The 18699-nt window shown below is 33.6% G+C and overlaps 2 protein-coding genes across 2 annotated transcripts; one reads left to right on the top strand and one right to left on the bottom strand.

The window, feature by feature from the left end:
• Positions 1-5908: 5908 nt before the first annotated feature.
• Positions 5909-9473, top strand: LOC132176118 (uncharacterized). Its single transcript, XM_059588246.1, has 6 exons — positions 5909-6026; positions 7828-8092; positions 8187-8356; positions 8459-8741; positions 8829-9001; positions 9205-9473. Exons 1-6 carry the CDS (start codon positions 5996-5998, stop codon positions 9369-9371), a joined length of 1089 nt encoding a protein of 362 aa, XP_059444229.1. The 5' UTR covers positions 5909-5995; the 3' UTR covers positions 9372-9473.
• A 4463-nt stretch (positions 9474-13936) lies between these two features.
• On the bottom strand, positions 13937-17063 carry LOC132175029 (beta-amylase 3, chloroplastic). Its single transcript, XM_059586827.1, has 4 exons — positions 16441-17063; positions 15732-15942; positions 15262-15372; positions 13937-14956 (listed from the first exon to the last, which is right to left on the bottom strand). Exons 1-4 carry the CDS (start codon positions 16989-16991, stop codon positions 14165-14167), a joined length of 1665 nt encoding a protein of 554 aa, XP_059442810.1. The 5' UTR covers positions 16992-17063; the 3' UTR covers positions 13937-14164.
• Between the last annotated feature and the right edge of the window lie 1636 nt (positions 17064-18699).

The raw sequence follows: 18699 nt of genomic DNA, 5'->3' as shown, positions 1-18699 counted from the left end.
ACTAGCTTGGGTGTCGCTAGTGTTCTTGGTGGGACTAGATCAATCTATGATTTAATTGATTTGAGAGAGCGCCTACGGTTTCTTACCGTCAAGGACCCTCTTATTATTGGTTCCCAACAGACATATGATACTATGATCACGTCCCAATAGAGTAATTATTCTGGTCACCCTTTCCTATCATTTTGCTTGGAAAAAAATGAGTTAAATCTAGGGAAAAAACCACTTTTACTGACGAAGTATTGCAACTTTTTCACTTATACTATGGAATTTCAAAAAATGACATTTAGCTTTCTCAAACTATCATTCCTTTACAAAAAGGACTTCTTTTTTAGGTTAATTGTAGCATCAGAATTGATGCGAAAGTGATCACACGCATGTCACGTGACTTATTTTATATTTTTCTTTTCAAAATGTCTTTAAATTCATTAATAAATAAATAAAATAAAATAAAAACAAAACCCAAAAAATTATTATTATATTTAAAAAAAAATTAGGCTCCCTTTCTAGATTTTTGGGCGGGCTATCTCCATATATCGACTCGGTCACCTCCAAAATTCGAAAGGGGTGAATAGTTTGGCTACCCTTTACTCTGAAAAATTGCAGCGTATGCAGCAGTCTGCACGTCAAACTTGGACACCATTTTGATCGGCATATGGAAGAAAATATATATACAAACTGTTTAGCTTGTTTTCAGTAAAGCCCATATTTTTTTTTTAGATTGAATAAATGGGGAAAACAGAAAATTAAATTCCCCATTTTCCCTCTCACTTTTCGTCATTTTCCCGGGAAATAAATCTCTCTCTCTCTCTCTCTCTCTCTCTCTTACAGTTACGGGTTCATGTTCGGCCAATAGTCTGCAAGCAAAGAGCTGGGAGACTTGATCAAAAATGTCCGCTGCGGGAGCTCTAATTCTGCAGCTTCTTCTTCGCGTCGTCATTCCTGAATGGTATGCCCATTCTCTCTTTTGGTTAATAGTTCAATGTGGGTATTCTTGACGTTTAAATTTTATAGATTTTTTTTTTTCCTAATTGGGTTCTCAAAAATGGTTCTTTTGTTTTTCTCTGATTCTCTTGGCAGTTTGTGATGAACTTGATAGTGGGTATTCTTGATTTTCATAATGCTAGAGCTGTATATAGGATTTCACACTATGCAAGATGTGGTTTTTCTGCTATAAGATGGTAAAATTATGAAAGACACTTGTGACTTATGCATTAACCGATAGATTTCAAAGTAATATTATTTAGTGGTCTTATTTATAGAATAGGCTTTCCTTTCAGTTTAGTGGGTTGGAATCTAGAAAAGCCACATGAACCTTTTGCAAACTCAGCTTCATTTTATTTTTGGAGTCAGAAATTCAAGCATTGCTACCTTGTCGATCACAGAATTTTGTTTCCACCCATGTATGATCTCATGAAACATCTTAGCTTTTATAATGTTCCTATTAGAGTTAGATCGTTGAGCATGATGCTTTCACTATAATATGTGTTTGAAGTTCCTTTAAGATAACAAGAGGGTCGTAGGTGAAAGAAGAAGGATGTTGTGCTCTTTGGAACAGAACTTCTAACTCTAAGAATGAAATTTCTCTTTTGTTGTTCTTTATCTGAGATTTTGCTGAGACTTGCTATACCAACCGTACATCTATGTAAAATCATATAGTTGGACCCTACCACGTGGTACATACACCCACTTTTCTTCTTCATCAAGCGGGGGATGCAACCGTAAATCTATGGAAAATCATATAGTTGGACCCTACCACGTGGTACATACACCCACTTTTCTTCTTCATCAAGCGGGGGATGAGAGAGAGAGGTAGGTGTCTGTTGTAACTTTGCATCCAAGCAGAAATTGAATTTTGCTTGTGCAAAACATAAACCATTTTACGCTTAATCATATATATTTTCCATGGACTCAAAAAATACTTTCAGTTTACCAACATTTTCCGCCTGTACCAAACATCTAAAAATGAGAAAACCATTTTCTCACAAACGTTTTACGCTGAAACAAACACAATCTTAGATCAGTAATAGGTCACAAATCAAGATACTTGCCATGGATCTAAGGTCAATGAAATCCATTTTTGGGTACTTTTCTCTTGAATGTCTGAATGTTTACTTATGTCTTGACACTAATTAGAAACCTTGTATTTATCTCTAATTAATTTTATCTCATTCTTGTAATCACCTAAGGATGCTGAATTATGCATACTTGTACCGTGGCAACTGCTGTACGTCTTGCTTTAATATTTCTCCGGTATCTCATTACAGTAGTTTTTGATCTAGATGGTCCTATAGTGCACCATTTTTCTTTATGAACCCTAGCCTTAAGATAGAGTTTAAGTCCACCAGAAGTTAGTTGCATGATTTAATATTTATTCATTCAAAGGAACGTTTCTCTAAACGCAAAAGTTTGAATCTTGGCAATATTCAGGTGCTTGGTCAAGGTCCACAGTTTCAAGTGGGCAGAAAGAAAAGGAACTTCATCTTTAAGGCTTGGGATTGAGTTAATCGACAAATCCCTGAGGTATTCAGACATTTGTTTTAAATGATCTTTGAGCCATATTTACTAGCACATTTTCATGTTTTCTATGTTATCCTTGATGATTTTGTTTTACTGTAGATTCTAATACCTTGACTTGTTAACCTCACTTCATGCATTCACTTCTCCTGGTGGAAGATAGTTTTTGATGTTAACTACTTTGAACAAGTGATTTTTTTTTTTTTTTTCTAAGAAATGGGTTGGTAAGATGATATTATATATGTTACACAATTATTTGATATGATAAGGATGACTTAAAATAGATTTTAAAGGTGTATTAGAGTAAACCACGAGAAGAGTAAGAGATCATCTTGCCTTGGAAACCAAAAGAATAAAGAAAGGAATAAAAGGAGAAACACTTGGGACTTCTTTACTAAGGGCCCGTTTGGGAGTGCGATTTCAATAAGTGCGATTTTAAAAATTGTGTTTTTAAAATCGCTACTTTTTAAAATCGCACAGGCGTTTGGTAAAACATACAAAAAAATATTTTTTTTTATCAATTTAGTGTTTGGATAACAATAGTATATAATTGCGGTTTCATGATCAAATTACCAATAAGGATGAACAAGACACAAAGGATGAAGAAAAAAAAAAAAAAAAAAAACAAGAGAAAAGAAGGGTTTTAATATATTTTAGGTGGGTAGTCTTGGTATTTTTTTCCATTCCCGTTCTAAAAAAGGTAACTATTGCGCCAAATATCTTTTTAATAGAAATCGTGATTTAGTTTTAAATTCGCATTTTTTCAAATAAGCACCCTTTAATTAGCTTATGAAAATCGCAGATTTCTTTGCGATTTTAAAATTTGTGTTTTTAAAATCGCAATCCCAAACACCCTAGAATTACGATTTGGTTTAAAATCGCAGATTATTTTTTAAAAAACGCACTCCCAAACGCACCCTAAACGAGAGAGAGCCTAGGATCAATTGAAATTTAATAGCTTTCTTTTTCTCTTAAAATCTTGAAATTTAATATAAATTATAAATGATGTATTAATGTCCCTTGGAGTCTTTCCTTCGAATATTGCTTGAGTGGCAAGTAGTACTCGGGCAATCTTAAATGTTTTGTATTTCAGACTGGTATAGTCTCTTTTTGTGTTTTGTTTCCATTACTGCTAAGAATCTATATTTTTGTAAACTAAATGAGTTTACATAATTGCATTCCAATATGTGTTAATTGTTCTGTTTCAGTTTAAATATATTATTTTTATTTTAATGTCATAAAATATATGCTTATGGAGATATTCACTTTCACGTTTTTCTAAATTATCCTCTTCCCTTTCAAGAAAATAAATAAGATCATGTTAAAGCTCATGCTCATCTCTAATATAAAATGAAGAATATTTTAAAACTCATGCCCATCTTTTATTAATTTGTTAAAACTCATGCTCATCTCTATATAATCATATCATATCATATATATATTATATATTATTATATATATAAAAGCCGAATCACTCTTAGAAGTGCCTTAATATTGTGACATGTGACGTGAACCCTTTTTATTTTAATGTTAAACCGATTTTTTAAAGCATAATTTGTGAACCGGCTTTTTAAGAGTGAACCGGTTCATTAAATTAGCATAATTAATGGTGTTCAATTATATTTGAAGAGTTTTCCATATATAAATTATTCAATAAATTAAATATTATTAATGTCAAAATCAAATAAGGAAACAAATAATACAAATCAAATTATGTGTTATTATGTTTAATCACTTTAATATGTATATAACATAATATTCTATGTTATAGTTGAATTAGATGAACTAAATGATTGGATGTAGAAACAAAATAAAAAAAAATTTCATTGCATTATTTTTGTTTTTTTAAATATATAATTGTATATTAATTATTAACCGTATAGATTGTCGGATTTTTACTCAACATAATGATTAGGTATTTATTTTTGATTTCATTAGCAAAAATAATCTTTATATATATATATATATATATACACACACTAACACACATATATATGATTAGCATCTTGCGAGCAATTATATATTCAATGTCCAAACCAAAGTGTGAAATCACAACGGCCATCTTGGGGCTTATTTTTGCTTAGTGTCCATTAGTTTATAAAATTGTTAATTGTTCGATATAACATGGTTCTTATTTGATATTTGCCCGAGGCCTTTTTGCCTATGAGATTTTTTGTTTATTTGTTTTTCAGATATTTTTTTTAAGTACTTTTTATGCATTTTTTTTTTTATGCTTTTGAAAGCAAAAGAAGGCAAAAATTTATTTGATTATTATACAAAAAAGGAACTTCGAAACACCTAAGAGATAATTAAGATTGAATATAATGTGAGATGATTATTTGATTGCATTGTTGACTGAAATATTTTTTATTATTTTGTTATGTACTTTTTTTAAGGCTCATAATTATATGGGTTTTATAATTTGTATGAAATATAATAAGTATAATACTAATAATATTAATGATTGTTACTAACTTTCTATTAATGCTTTGATAATCATAATCCAAGTTTTCTTTTCACTATTTTTTTTTCTTTATATTTTTCATTTTAAACTATACATATGGGAACAAAGATTTTAGTATATTTTAATTTATATGGATTAAACTAATTAAAGTTAAAGGCTTTATGATATATAGTAAAATTTTATGCGACTTATACATTTATACAATGTTCTGTGTATGATTGTGTGTCATTATGTTGAGTAATATATTGGTGTATAACCCTTTGTATGTCTTTTTATTTAAAAGGGCGTGATAATTTTTTTTTTTTTTTTTTTACAACCTATAATGAAAAGTTCGATAGAGATGTGTTTAAATTTTGAAATTAAACTGTAACAAAGAATCTTGCGCATATTTTTTTCTACAACCAAAGTACTTTTTCGAATGTTCATAATTTTGAGTTTTATTTGTGTTGAAATCTATTAAGTATTACACCAACAATATTAGAGATTCTTTCTAATTTTATATGAATGTTTTGATTAAGCAAAATTCAAATTTTCCTCTTGCAATTATGAAAAGTACGATTATAATATTTTTAAATTTTATAATTAAATTATAATGAAGAATTCCGCACATTGCGCGGGTTATAAGCTAACATACTTAATCCAAGATGGAATGTTAGGAAGGTTGTGGTATCCCAGACTCAGCGATTTTGCCAAAACCAAAGCAAGGAATAAAGGAGAAGTAAAAGGACAAGATGAAGGCAAAAAAAAAAAAAAAAAAAAAAAGGAATAAATGAAGAGATGAAGATTGGAATAAAAAAAAAAACCAACTGAAAAGAGATGGCATTACTTTTGCTTTTATCTCACTTTTGTGATTGACACAAGAATCTGACGGTATTAAAGACAAGAGTCAAGCTAGGAATTTTAAGAAGTATATAACTGCATGTAGTTAGATTGTAGGGCTACACTACAAGCACATTAGGGTTGAAATCTTTCTCACGAGTAAGACCAAGCAGATTTTCAGAATATCAAAAGCTCCCCATGGAGTATTGTTTCAGCTCACCTGAAGAAGGTATGTGTTTTTGCAAATATGACAAGGTTAGTCATTTTTATGGGTGTAAACCGCACTATATGAGTGGATAATACCCTTGTTCTGTATCCACATATACACTCTGCGGAGGGTGGATTTTAGTGGACGGGCGGGGTGAAATCCACCGATAACCGCACACGGGCGGGCAAGTTTTTTTCACTAATCGCCCGTGCCATCCGCTTTGCATTTTCGGCTCTTTTTTAGGCCTTTTTTTTTTTATTAAAAAAAAAAAGTATAGACTTTATTTATATGGGCCTTTTCTCTTAAAGATTTTTATGAGCTTTTTTAGATGGGCTTAATCTAATTTTAGAACTAAAAACACTTGTAAATTTTAATATGGAAATACAAATTGAGTTGTAAACTTTGGGCCATATGATTATTTATAAACTGAAAAAAATTATGTATCTATTTATAAACTTTGGGCAATACAAGTAAATTGAAAGAAAACTACAAGATAGAATGGAATTGAATTATATTCTCAGAAAAGAATTGACTTCAATTATCTTGAAATAATGTCTGCAGTTGGATAGTGGACACACAATGTCAATTTAGAGTTTTAGTGACACTTCAAACCACCAAGCAACGTCGTTTTGGGATTAAATCCCGAAACAATGTTGTTTTATAAACTATTTGGGTAGGCTACCCATATCGATATCACTCTCCGCTCGCATATAAGCGGATAGTAGATATGGTATCCGCCTACTTGGGGTTGGGGGCTGAAAATCCGCCGTAACCCATGTGGATGGGCGAATAGCGGATGTGGATTATATATATATATATATAAGTCAAGTTAGTGGCTTGACTTGCATATAGTTTAGCTTGAAAATGATTCTTGGGTTCATATGCAAAAGAATGGTATATGGGCATATCTCTTGTGCATATAGTTTGTGCACATATCTCATTTTTTTCCCATTAATTTTGAAATGTAGATGTGGTATATATTGATATTTGATAATAAAAATGAAGGTAAAATATTTGGACAAGCTATGTGCTCACTGTTATGTGCAAGCATTACTTCCATTGAAGGAAAAGTTTTGACAAACATTTTGGGTATCGAAAGTGTAAGTGGGTGTGTGGATGGGGTTGGCTGATCGTGGAGGCCATGATCTATTGGTTATGGTTTGTGGGTGAGAAGCAAAGGGAAATTCTATTCTAGCTTCTACTGATCTCATCGCCTGTGCTAACCTATAAGCAAAATTTTGCCAAGTTGATGATATCTACATATATAGATTATTAGTATATTGTGAAGAAATTGATAATGATAAAGAAAATTAAAGGAAATAAATAAATAAAAAATACAAAGAATTTATGGGTGGTTCGGTGTTAGATACCTACGTCCACCATTAGGGAAGAACCCAAAAGGGCTACTTCTTGCTATTATTCTTTGATAATGTTTTACATTACTAATGACTCCTATTTATAGGAGAATTGTGGTAGGTGAAGATAAAATAACTATGGAATGATTTGATTACAATTAAACCCGATAACAATAAATCCTAATTTATTAAAGGATATTTTATCCTTATCATTTATTCTAACATATCAAGCGAATGAAAGTGTCATTTTATGAGTGGACTTGACAGAATTTGGTTAATCTGAAATGTCTAAGTTGCTAAATTTGGTTCGTTACCTATTATGCTTTATTTGATAGACTCACTATGTAATGGGTTCCAAATTGCAGATCAAATTCCTCATTTCTATCTAATTTTTGTTAGACTATCAAATTTTATGCCGAAGTGTTTCAGGCAATGTGAAGTAACCTGAATGTTCCTTCCCTCCACAGAAGTTCGTACACTTCCAAGAAAGCTGCCACGAACTGGAAGAGAGCTGGAACCTCCAAGAGAGTTGCGACCAACTACAAGAGAGCTGCCACCAACTACAAGAGAGTTGCCACCAACTACAAGAGAGCTGCCACCAACTACAAGAGAGCTGCCACCAACTCACTACATATTTAAGATTGAGTCGTTTTCGAATATCTTAACGATCTTTCCAGAGGACAAAGAGGCAAAGTATGACTCAGACGTTTTCGAATCTGGTGGCTATAAATGGTATGTTTGGATCCATTTTTATTGTGAATATGTCATCGATTTTTTCTTTTGATCGATTTTAGCAGCTGGCCTTTTGGTTCTTTTCCATCTTTAGGAGACTGTCTTTCTATCCAAACGGAAGGAAAGAATGTAATGGGCAGGAACACATATCACTCTACTTGGCGATTGCAGAAACAGATTCTTTACCTCTTGGTTGGAAGGTTAATGCAATCTGTAGATTGTTTGTGCTGGATCAGATTCGGGGCGAGTACTTGACACTGCAAGGTAGCTTCTCTTATACAAATGGAAAAAAAATATTTTCAATTGAGTTTCTTCTTATACTTGGTGTTTTCTTGGATATATAATGATTTATTTTCCTTTATGTAGATGCTAATAGCAAAGTAAGGCTCTTTCATGCAATGAAAACCGAGTGGGGGTTTTCACAGTTTCTCTCCCTTGATACTTTTCGTGATCCTTCTAATGGATACCTTGTTAATGATTCATGCGTACTTGGCGCTGAGGTTTTTGTCACAAATTATACTGGTAAGGGGGAGTGTCTGTCCATATTGAGTTTTCCAATCACAGGCATCCGCACTTGGACTTATAGCAAGTTTTCAACAATAAATAATGAATATCTTACGCTGGAGTTCATAATTGGAGCACGCAAATGGTATGTGTCATTTTAGATTCTGCACCCCATGACTACAATTGACTCGCTTTTGTCGCTGAAGTTACCTGTTTCTCCATTGAAACACAGGGAGCTGAAGCTATATCCAAGAGCAGTTTCAAATCAAGACGGTAAAGTCTATTTTAGGTTGTTTTTATCGTTGGGTGATTGGGAAGTTGCTCCCCCCAAAGGAAAATTGTATGCTAAATATACCCTGCGTGTAAAGGACCAGAGAAGCCAGGGAAAGCATGCAGAGCTAACAGGTGAACTCACACTTCTGCTATCTTATATCATGACAAGGTCTTGGTGCAACAGATTAACATGTTTGTGACTTCATCTCATGTAAAATCTGATTCAGAAAACAATTATGAGGATGAGAAATTTGTTCCTCAATACTTTTGAAGAGCTTTTCCTTATTATAGGTTGTTTTGGTTTGAAAGTATTTTCACAGACTTCTCTTTTGCAGATTATAATTGGTTCTCAAACTCGGTCAGGGGCTACGATTACCCGAAGTTCCTGTTGCAAAGTGAGCTCAAGGATACATCAAGGGGCTTCCTTCTCAATGACAATTTAATTGTTGAAGCAGAGATTGAAATAATATCTACTGTCAAGAATTTTATTGAAAAGAAGTGAAGGTGCTTAGTTTGATGGTTGAACTTGTAATAATTACTTGTTGGTCAAGTTGCAATAAGCTAAACTTTCATGTGTGCTAATAAATTAATGTACTTTTGATATTTCCTGCTCATAGCATTCTCCAAAGCTAGAATACTTTTGGTAATTAGACAAATAACTCATGGTCTGTAAACATGTAGTTTCAGTGTCAAGATTAATTCTGCGTGTGACGTAGATATGGATGGGAGTTGAGGCTGATGGTAGCTTCTGCAGAAACAGAAAACATATAGAACTTTGTTGGATTCAATGGTAAATTGTAGTGATAGTTATTCTATCTTAATGGTAGGTTCAAGTTGTTGGACAAGTTTTGTTAGGTTTTATATTGGCAAATTTAGTGTCAAAACTAGTTTGGTTGCAAGTCTAAGTTAGGGTGTCAAGTTGGTTTTTGTATTGGAGTCCAAATCGTGTTGAAAATTGAAGATTAGAGATTGTCGGTTGAAAGGAGTTCGAACGAGGGGTTCAAGTATGATAATGTTCAAGCTTTTGAGAGGCTCGGTCACAAGGACGGTCGTACAAAGTTTGAACAAGGTTGAATAACTGAGTTTTACAAAATACTTTTGAGAGCCTCAGTCACAATCTCGATCAAAGACAGATTGAACGAAAGTGTTGAACATGGTGTTCATAGAAGTAGATTTTGAGACAATTGGTTGAAGCCCATTCATACAACATTTGAATGCCGATGCTAAGAAAACTATGAAACACTAGCAAACCTTCAAATGGGACATTAACCTATTTGAATGCCATGGCTTTATACTGTGTTTTTCATAAACCGACTTTCACCTAAATCTCATATATTCTCGAGGCCTATATAAGCATACTTATGCACAATTTTTAGTGGGACTTGTGGCCTTTGTTTTGTGAGCTAAGAGACACTATTTGCATCCTTATGCTTTCAATTCCTTACCTCTCTTAGAGTTTCATAAACCACACAAAATTCCCTAAACTTTAAAGCCACTGGAGTTCTAAGTGGTAGGGGAGACCTAATAGGAGATTGATCAAAATTCGGTAACTAATGCAATAGAAGACAAATGGGTTGTTTGTTGGGTACAAGACATGTTTTTACAGCAAGGTTTTGTAATTATAAACTGTTTATAATTAATTTTATATAATAAATTAGTTTTATGAGGTTGACTATCCTTGAGTAGTTTTACATTTAAAGGGTTTTCACTTCGACATCAAAATTGTTGTGTGTGATATCGTTATTGCTTGGATTAATTTTAATGATTAGTTATGTGGTTATATAATTTTTAAGGTAAACCTAAGATAAATTCCCGAGTCAATATGCATTTTTTAAATTTGAGTAATGCTCTACATCACCTTAGTATTGCTCCCATCCCCCTCCCAAAGCCTACGTGGAGTGGTCCCTCTAACCAATAAATCAATTTTCATGTATTAAATGTTACGAGGGATCATATCACATAAGCTTTGGGAGGATGAAGAATAATGGGATAATGTATAGCATTACTTTTACAAATTTTCCTTGAGCTTTTATTATTATTATTTCGGATATTGCATAAGTTTATCACAAATTTGAAATGAGTCATTTTGTGAGTTTTTCGTCTAATTTTGCATTGTATGTTAGTGCTATGTCAGCGTGCTTGCCATATCATATTATAATTTTATTATAAAATTAAAAATTAAATTAAAAATAAGATATATTAGAGCCATTAATAATTAAAACTTATAAGCAATTCCTTTAATTTAAAGGAAATCTAATATGTAAAATATTTAATTTAATTAAAATAAAAAGTGAATAAGAGAAACGAGGTTTGAAGTTAAAACCACGTATAAATTGTGTGATAATAATCAACAACACAACTTTTAAAATTAGTATTTTTATTTATAAACTTGAAGAACATATATAAGGATATTAAGATCATTAATTTTTATTATTATTAATAAACTCCAAGAACACGCGGCAAAGAAATTGGTGATTGGAACTGTAAAAACTAAAACCCTTTGGGAAAACCCCAAAACCTCACAATCTCTCTGTGAGTGATTTAAATTAAATATATAGAATTTAATACCAAGAAAAGAAAAAGAAGGAAATGGAGAAGAGCTTCACTCTGATTCATACAATCGCCACCGCTGGCGCCTTCTCTGCCATTTCCTTCTGGTAATGTAATGTAAAAGTAATTCCCCATTTCCCTCTCAACTTTGCGTCACTTTCTCGGGAAATTCATCTCTCTTGCTCTCTCTCTCTCTCTCTCTTAGGTACGGATTCATGTTCGGCCGAGAGTCCGCCCGCAAAGAGCTCGGCGAGTTGATCGTAGATCTTCGCCGTGGAAGCTCTGATTCTGCAGCTTCTTCTTCTCCTCCTCCTTCCTGAATGGTGTGCTATTCTGTCTCTTTGGTTCATAATTCAATGTGGGTATTCTTGGTTTTTGAATTTGGTAGAAAATTTTAGCTAATTGTGTTCTCAAAATTGGTTATTTTGTTTTGCTCTGGTTGTGTTGAAGAAGTATTGTGGTGTTTTGGAGGTGCTTTGTGATGAGCTTGATAGTTGGTATTCTTGATTTTCAGGATGCTAGGTTATACGTACGATTGCACAATAAAAGATAGGTTTTTTGTGATATGCGCTGGTAACTATGTGGGAGACATTGTGAAAACAGTTGTGATTGTGAATTAGCCACTAGATTTCTGAAAAGCAACAACAGCCTTTCGCAAACTCAGCTTACTTTCTTTTCAGAAATTCATGCATTGCTACCTTGTGGCCACAGAATTTTGTTTTTAGTTTTTTACCCATGTATGTTCTCATGAAACATCTCAGTGTTTATGATGTTCCCATTGCGGTTAGGTCACATAATTTGATGCTTTTTCTGTAATATGGGTTCCAGCTTACTTTAAATTAACAAGAAGGCCGTAAATGGAATGAGAAGATGTAGAAATTCATCCTTTGCTACCTTGTCGATCACATTTTTGTTTTACCCGTGTATATTCTCATGAAAGATCTTAGCGTTTGTGTTGTTCCCATTGAGGTTAGAACGTTTGGGTTGACGCTTTCCCTATAGTATGGGTTTTAACTTCCTTTAAGATGACTAGGTCTTATGTGAAATGAGAAGGATGTTGTCCTCTTTGGAGCAGAACCTCTAAGAATGGTAGTTTTTCTTTTGTTGCTCTTTAACTCAAGTTTTTTAATGTGGTGGCAGCATACACTTGCTATATAACTGTAAAGAAATTTGTGTAAAATGGTAAAGTTGCTAGGTTTAGATCTGTGATAGGTCACAAAAGACACTTCCAATACACTGAAATTTATCTGGTCTCTTTTCTTGAATGTCTGGATGTTTACTTATGTCCTGAACATAAATTAGAAAGCTTGTATTTTTATAGGTTAAGACATTAGATGTATCACTAATATAATTTTATCTCTTTCTTGCAACCACCTTACTGTGCTGTACTCTGAGTACGTGTGCTATGGCAACTGTTATCTTGCTATATATCTCTGGCATCCATTACAGTAGTTTTTGATCTAGAGAGTCCTGTAATGCATTGTTTTTATGTGCCTATCCTTAAGCATATGGTTGAAGTCCACAAGAAGTTGGTTGCATGATTTATTCCATAAGAATAACGCTTCTTCAAACTCTAATGTTTGAATGTTTGCATATCCAGGTGCTTTGTCAAAGTCCACAGCATCTAGAGGGCAGATATAAAAGAAATTTCGTCCATAAAGCTTGTGATTGAGTTAATCGACAAATCCCTTAGCTTTTCAGACAATTTTTAAACAGTCTCTGAGCCATCTTTAGCAGTGCATTTTCATGTTTGCTTATGTTATACTTGAGAATTTTGTTTGGCTATAGATGACATTTCTAAAACCTTGGCATGTTAACCTTACTTTGAGGATACACTTCTCCTGTTGGAAGATAGTTGTTTGATATTAACTACTACTCCTGCTGTAAGGTAGTTATTTGATATTAACTACTTCAAATGAGTGATTTTTTTTTTTCTTCTGAGAAATGCTACAAACAATACATGTCTATACTTTTTCAAAAATTACTTGATTGTTGTTTGTTGATTATAGAAACGATGGCCTAGCATTGAATTAATAGAAGGAAGTTCTTTGCATTTATGATGCATGTTTATGGTTGTTCTCTTCAAACAAAATAGCATTCTGTCCATTTCAAGTGATTTGGGTTAACTATATTGCATTTTTATCCGTAGGAACCTATTGACTATTTGTTAATTTAAGTAATGGTCTTGGCTGTCCACCTTTGTGCACTTATTTACACATGATATGATGTCCTCTACTTACTTAAGACATTTACATGTAAGTAAGGAAATAATATTCGAATTCAATAAAAAAAAAAAAAATCCTAAACTTCAGATTTCCAAAGAACTAAGGAAAAAATAGAAAATTTAGCCAGCATAACAAAGCTTGAGCTCTTGACTCTCCGGAGCTATACCCACAATCTTAAAAGCTTAAAAATTCTTTTAGACCTGTTTAATGAAAATAAAAAACCAGCAAATTTTTTAAATAAATTAGGTGTTTGGCAAATGCCTTTTTTTATGCTAGTCAAACGACTACTTAATGCCTTAGAAAAATTCAGGCTCCAAACTTTACAGACTTTAGGTGTTGCAGATACAGAATTCTATTCTTGTCTTTAACTCTGTCAGAGCTAAGCATAAGAGACAGGTTATATATAGTGTATAGGTATTATGGTTCCCCCCCACCCTGTTTTCCTGTTTTCCTTTTTTCTTTACATTATAATAATACACTAAAATATGCATTATTACAACTTAACACGCACAGATAGTCTTTATACAAGAGCAACCTCTTTAACATCCTTTGCATTCTTCTCTTTGATGAATCCAACGTACAGGTTAGTTCCACTGGAGTCGCACTCCGAAAGTCTTGTGTTTCGACCACCATCTGACATGCCTTTCACAAATTGCACCAGGTTCCGCCAATTGTTTTCTTCGAACAACCTCTTATTCAGTCTTAAAAACGTGAATGCACACAATCCATTGCCAGAATCCGACCTACTTGTTTCCAAAACTTGTCCATATGCACTCTCATCATACCTCTCCAGAGCATTCTCACCTGCAAGTTCTATTCTAGCACTCCTTGTCGCCATCTTTACTTGCCGAACTAACCCTTGCGGCGAGCAATTCGCATGCTCGGGCTGTTCTCCGTCTTTCATTTCCATGCAAGTGAAGTTAAGTACAACTCCATGTTTGCCCATCATTCGCGCTATTGGAAGGTAACCATCTCTATGTCTAGTGTTATAGTATCCGGCGGTTAGCTCTGCTGCATGGGACCTTGTTCTGTAATGCCAGTGGATTCCAGCTACTTTTCCTGAAAGTTTTGCTCCAGTTTCTTGAAAGATTCCTTTTGCAGCAGCAAGGATTCTATCACCATGTTCTACTAGCTTTCCAGAATACCACTCCAGAAAGAACTGTGCATATTCACCGTTCCATGTTCCTTCCCTGCGGAAAAATCCAGTGTCTTCAGGAAATTGATTGTATTGACCGGCATCATGCGGTCCGCTTCTTCCCCAGTCACTCTTCCCTTTCGCCTCTGCTGCTGCTTTTAGGGAAGCTCTCATGTACTGCATGAGATAGAAGCTTGTGTGAGAGAATATAACATAGTTTTGAGTCTCTCTTCTGTTACATATTTGGTATTACTGTATTGGTCATTATCAATAGTTTTTTTTTTTTTTCTTTTATTGTTGATGAGCTTTAGCTCAAATGGCATCTTTTACACTGTAATAACCAGGGAGGGAACCAGAATTTCTCATCTTATTGTTTTTGATAAGTAAAGCTTTTATTGAATTTTAGGTCATCATCAACAGCTGTGGCCCATGATTTAAACATACGAGGATTTTTCTTCCCCTTTTAAGCTTACGAGAGTTACCTTGTCATAGCATTGAAATTCTCCAATTCCAGGAAACCTCCATGTTCCATTGCTCTCTGGATAAGATGGATATCTGAGCTCCCCGCAAGGACCCATTCCCACTTGAATTTCCTGCAAAAATTTGAACATCAGTTCCTTGAGCTGAAAGCAATGATTTCCCCTGGTACACTTCGGAAATGAAATGACTACTTTAAGTAGACATATCCTGTCAATTTGGTATTTGATATCCATAAACCTTTTTAATGGCAAACTTGAGATTGTGATTTTGGGATCAGGATCTTTTACATCTCTTAAGATAATAATATCAAAGTTGAGTTCTTAAAATTTTACTCATTATTTCTAGCTAAAATTTATCCAAATATAATTGATTTATGTTAGTTTTTAAGCATGAATCATGTCCACATGACTTGCCTAATTTAGTAGCAAGATGCAATAGGCGTTAATTAAATATGTTTGTAGATGCTTCTTACCACAATAACTTCGCCCAAATAATCTTTGAATCTTTCTCGAAAGCTCCTCATGTAGTCTGTGTAGACTTGAATGGGTGTTCTTCCTCTAAGAACAGCCAATGAATCACAACCCAAGGCGATGTACTCAGGATTCCTCCTCCCTGATTTGTCTGTATAGACAAGATCAGGGTTCCTGCTGATTTCTTCCAACACCCATGGAGGTAATGGAATGCTGCAGAGTTCAAAAAAACAAAAGGCTCTTAATTAAAATTTCTTAGAACACCCGATTGACAATGTCCCGCAATTGAGATAAATATACATAAATGAATATTTTGTTTAGAAACAAGTGTTTTTTTTTTTTTTTTTTTTAAGCACACTTTTGACTTGCAAACTTGCGAGGCCAAACCCATTCTTAATACTAAATCGTATCCCTAAATAACATACAAATATAAAAAGGTCTTAAACCAAAATTACTACAAAATAAAAACTGTCTCATGTAGTTTTTTCAATAGTTCAAATTTAATTCATAGATGGATTACCTATAATTGTTTTTTACCACACCTAAGCTTGATCCTAAAAATAATACCAAACCAAGAGAAAATTCATTGGACTTCACAAATAAAATAAAAGATACATAAATCGATATAAAAGTGAACACGTTCTTTCTACGATTTTGTTTAAAAACACATTTTTTTTGTGATTTTGTTTAAAAACGCGTTTTTGGCCGTACCTGCAAGAGTCTCCAACATTCCCTCCACACTGATGAAAAGACATGACAACCTGGAGCTTCAAGCCATGCTTTTGAACCATCTGCACAAGCTCAGCATACCCTTCCCAATTATACTTGAGAGGCCCATCTTTCTCCACCAACCCCCACCAAGCATCCACCATCACTCCTTCCACTCCTGCACTCTTCAACGCCATCAAGCTTGCATTCATTGCTCGCGGCTTGTTAAGATTGCCTCCGTGCGTCACCGTGTCGAGCGGCAGCATCACGAACACAGGCACCCTTGAATCATTATTCGCGCTGTGGCACCCTGACAGCGCGTGCAGCTTCTCCGGCCGCTCCTCATTTCTCCACCCTTCTGTGGAAATCGAGGGCTTCTCGCGCGAGAGCTGTGCCGCCTCCTGCAGCGTCGAGCTCTTCGCAGCTCGGATACGGCATGACGGCTTTGTTTGTGCAAAGAAAATATTATTGCTGGAGAACTCCTCAGGAGTTTTCAGGCTCCTGGTGTCTTTAAGATTGATGAAAGAAGTTGATGAACGTAATGTTAAAGTCATCTTTTTTTTTAATCTTCTGTTTGGTGGTTTGAGAAGTGAAGAGGGAAAAGAGAGAGAGATGTGGGAATGGATGAAGGAGGGTGTGGTGTATATTTATAAAAGAGAAACTCTGGTTTGAGTTTTTTGAAAGAGACAACCTTGGTGGGCTCTTGTTTAAATAGGAAAAAGTGCAAACAATCAAATGAGTCAGCTCACTTTTTCAAAGTCCTTTTCTCTATACGCGTTTCCACATTGTCATTCTTATCAATCTGAAAAAAATTAAAGGAATTGCTTAGAAGTTTCATCAGTTTTTAATGGCTCTAATTTTATGAGAGTAGAATTCTACAACAGATACACTACTTGCAAGCATGAATCTTATGAAGCTCTTGAAGTATTTGAAGTTATCCTGTCTTTATTTTATCTTAGAGTAGAGTAGTTTAATTACTTAAGGAGACTTAACTAGTTTCAATTGTTATCCATTAGTTAGCAGTTTTGTTTATATCGTTATCTTTCCAATGTATCCTTATTTAAGGATGTTCAATTAAGAAAGAAGAAATCAGAAAATTAATCTCAAATTTTGTGTTTGAAAAGAGTTTTAAGTTTTTTCAAAATCTAAAAGTCTTGGTTCTCCCAGAATTTAAAGTATAAGTTCCCTTAGAACCTAAATTTTATCTCCATTACATATTCACGTAACATCTAATGTATCTTATGTATTTTTTATGGGAACTCGTCACAGAAGGAACATATATTTTATGCACTATTATGTGTTAATTTGAATGGTCTACTCATTTAGTTAATACCATGGAATACACGATTCTTTGCGGGCAGGATCGTGTATTCGAGATTTATCTGACAGGATAGGTCACAAAGTGGCCCTACCTTAAAGGTATTCCACTCCCTTAAAAAAAAAAAAAAACTTTAAAGTAACATAAGTCATCAATATTTGCTTAGATTATAGATACATTTTGAAATTTGAATATTTTGACCGTTTCATTTTGAAATTTGAATGTTTTGCCTGTTTCATTTTGAAATTTGGAAGTGCAAAGCACTAGTAACAAGAGAAACTGAAATATCTTAATTACAGCGATTCAAATTAAACCTGGATATTTTGACTTAAGCCCCATGTTAACAGCACCTGTCCAAATCTAGGATTAGTCCAAGTAAAGATGAGGAAGCCATACAAAATTCAAGTGCTCTTCAAGCCGCCTTAACTATTTTATAACCCTTTTTTTTATTGTTTGATTCTTACATAATATCTGATTCTGTTTTGTTATATAAAATAACTATATATATTCATTCATTCACGAGCCATATTAAGCATTCACACTCGGCTAGCCAAATGTTATTTTGGCTATCTAGAATGCAAATTAATTTGGGTAAAAAATATAGCTATATTCGGCTAGTTACTTTAGTCTAAAAATTTGTGATCACTTACCAAACGTAAATAATAATGAAAAGAACTTTTTGACCCTTGATAAGACATGCATGTGACTTTGGAATATATGTGGTTTGAACATGAAAGAATATTTAAATGAAATAGCAAAAATAAATAGCTAAAATAGAGAGTGATATATATATATTGCTTTAGAAAAGTGGGCAGCTAAAATAAGAAAAAAAAAAATTTTATTTTTTAGCTAATTAAAATTGAGAGAAAATTTGCAGAGTAGAATGTGAATACTCTTTAAAGCTTGTTAATTTCGTGAAGAAAAATATGTTAGACCTACAACTA

This window comes from Corylus avellana, chromosome ca3 (genome assembly GCF_901000735.1).
Source record: "Corylus avellana chromosome ca3, CavTom2PMs-1.0".
In the NCBI taxonomy this organism is placed as follows: Eukaryota; Viridiplantae; Streptophyta; class Magnoliopsida; order Fagales; family Betulaceae; genus Corylus; species Corylus avellana.
Note: the sequence above shows the minus strand (reverse complement) of the source record. Positions and strands in the feature narration are given on the sequence as shown.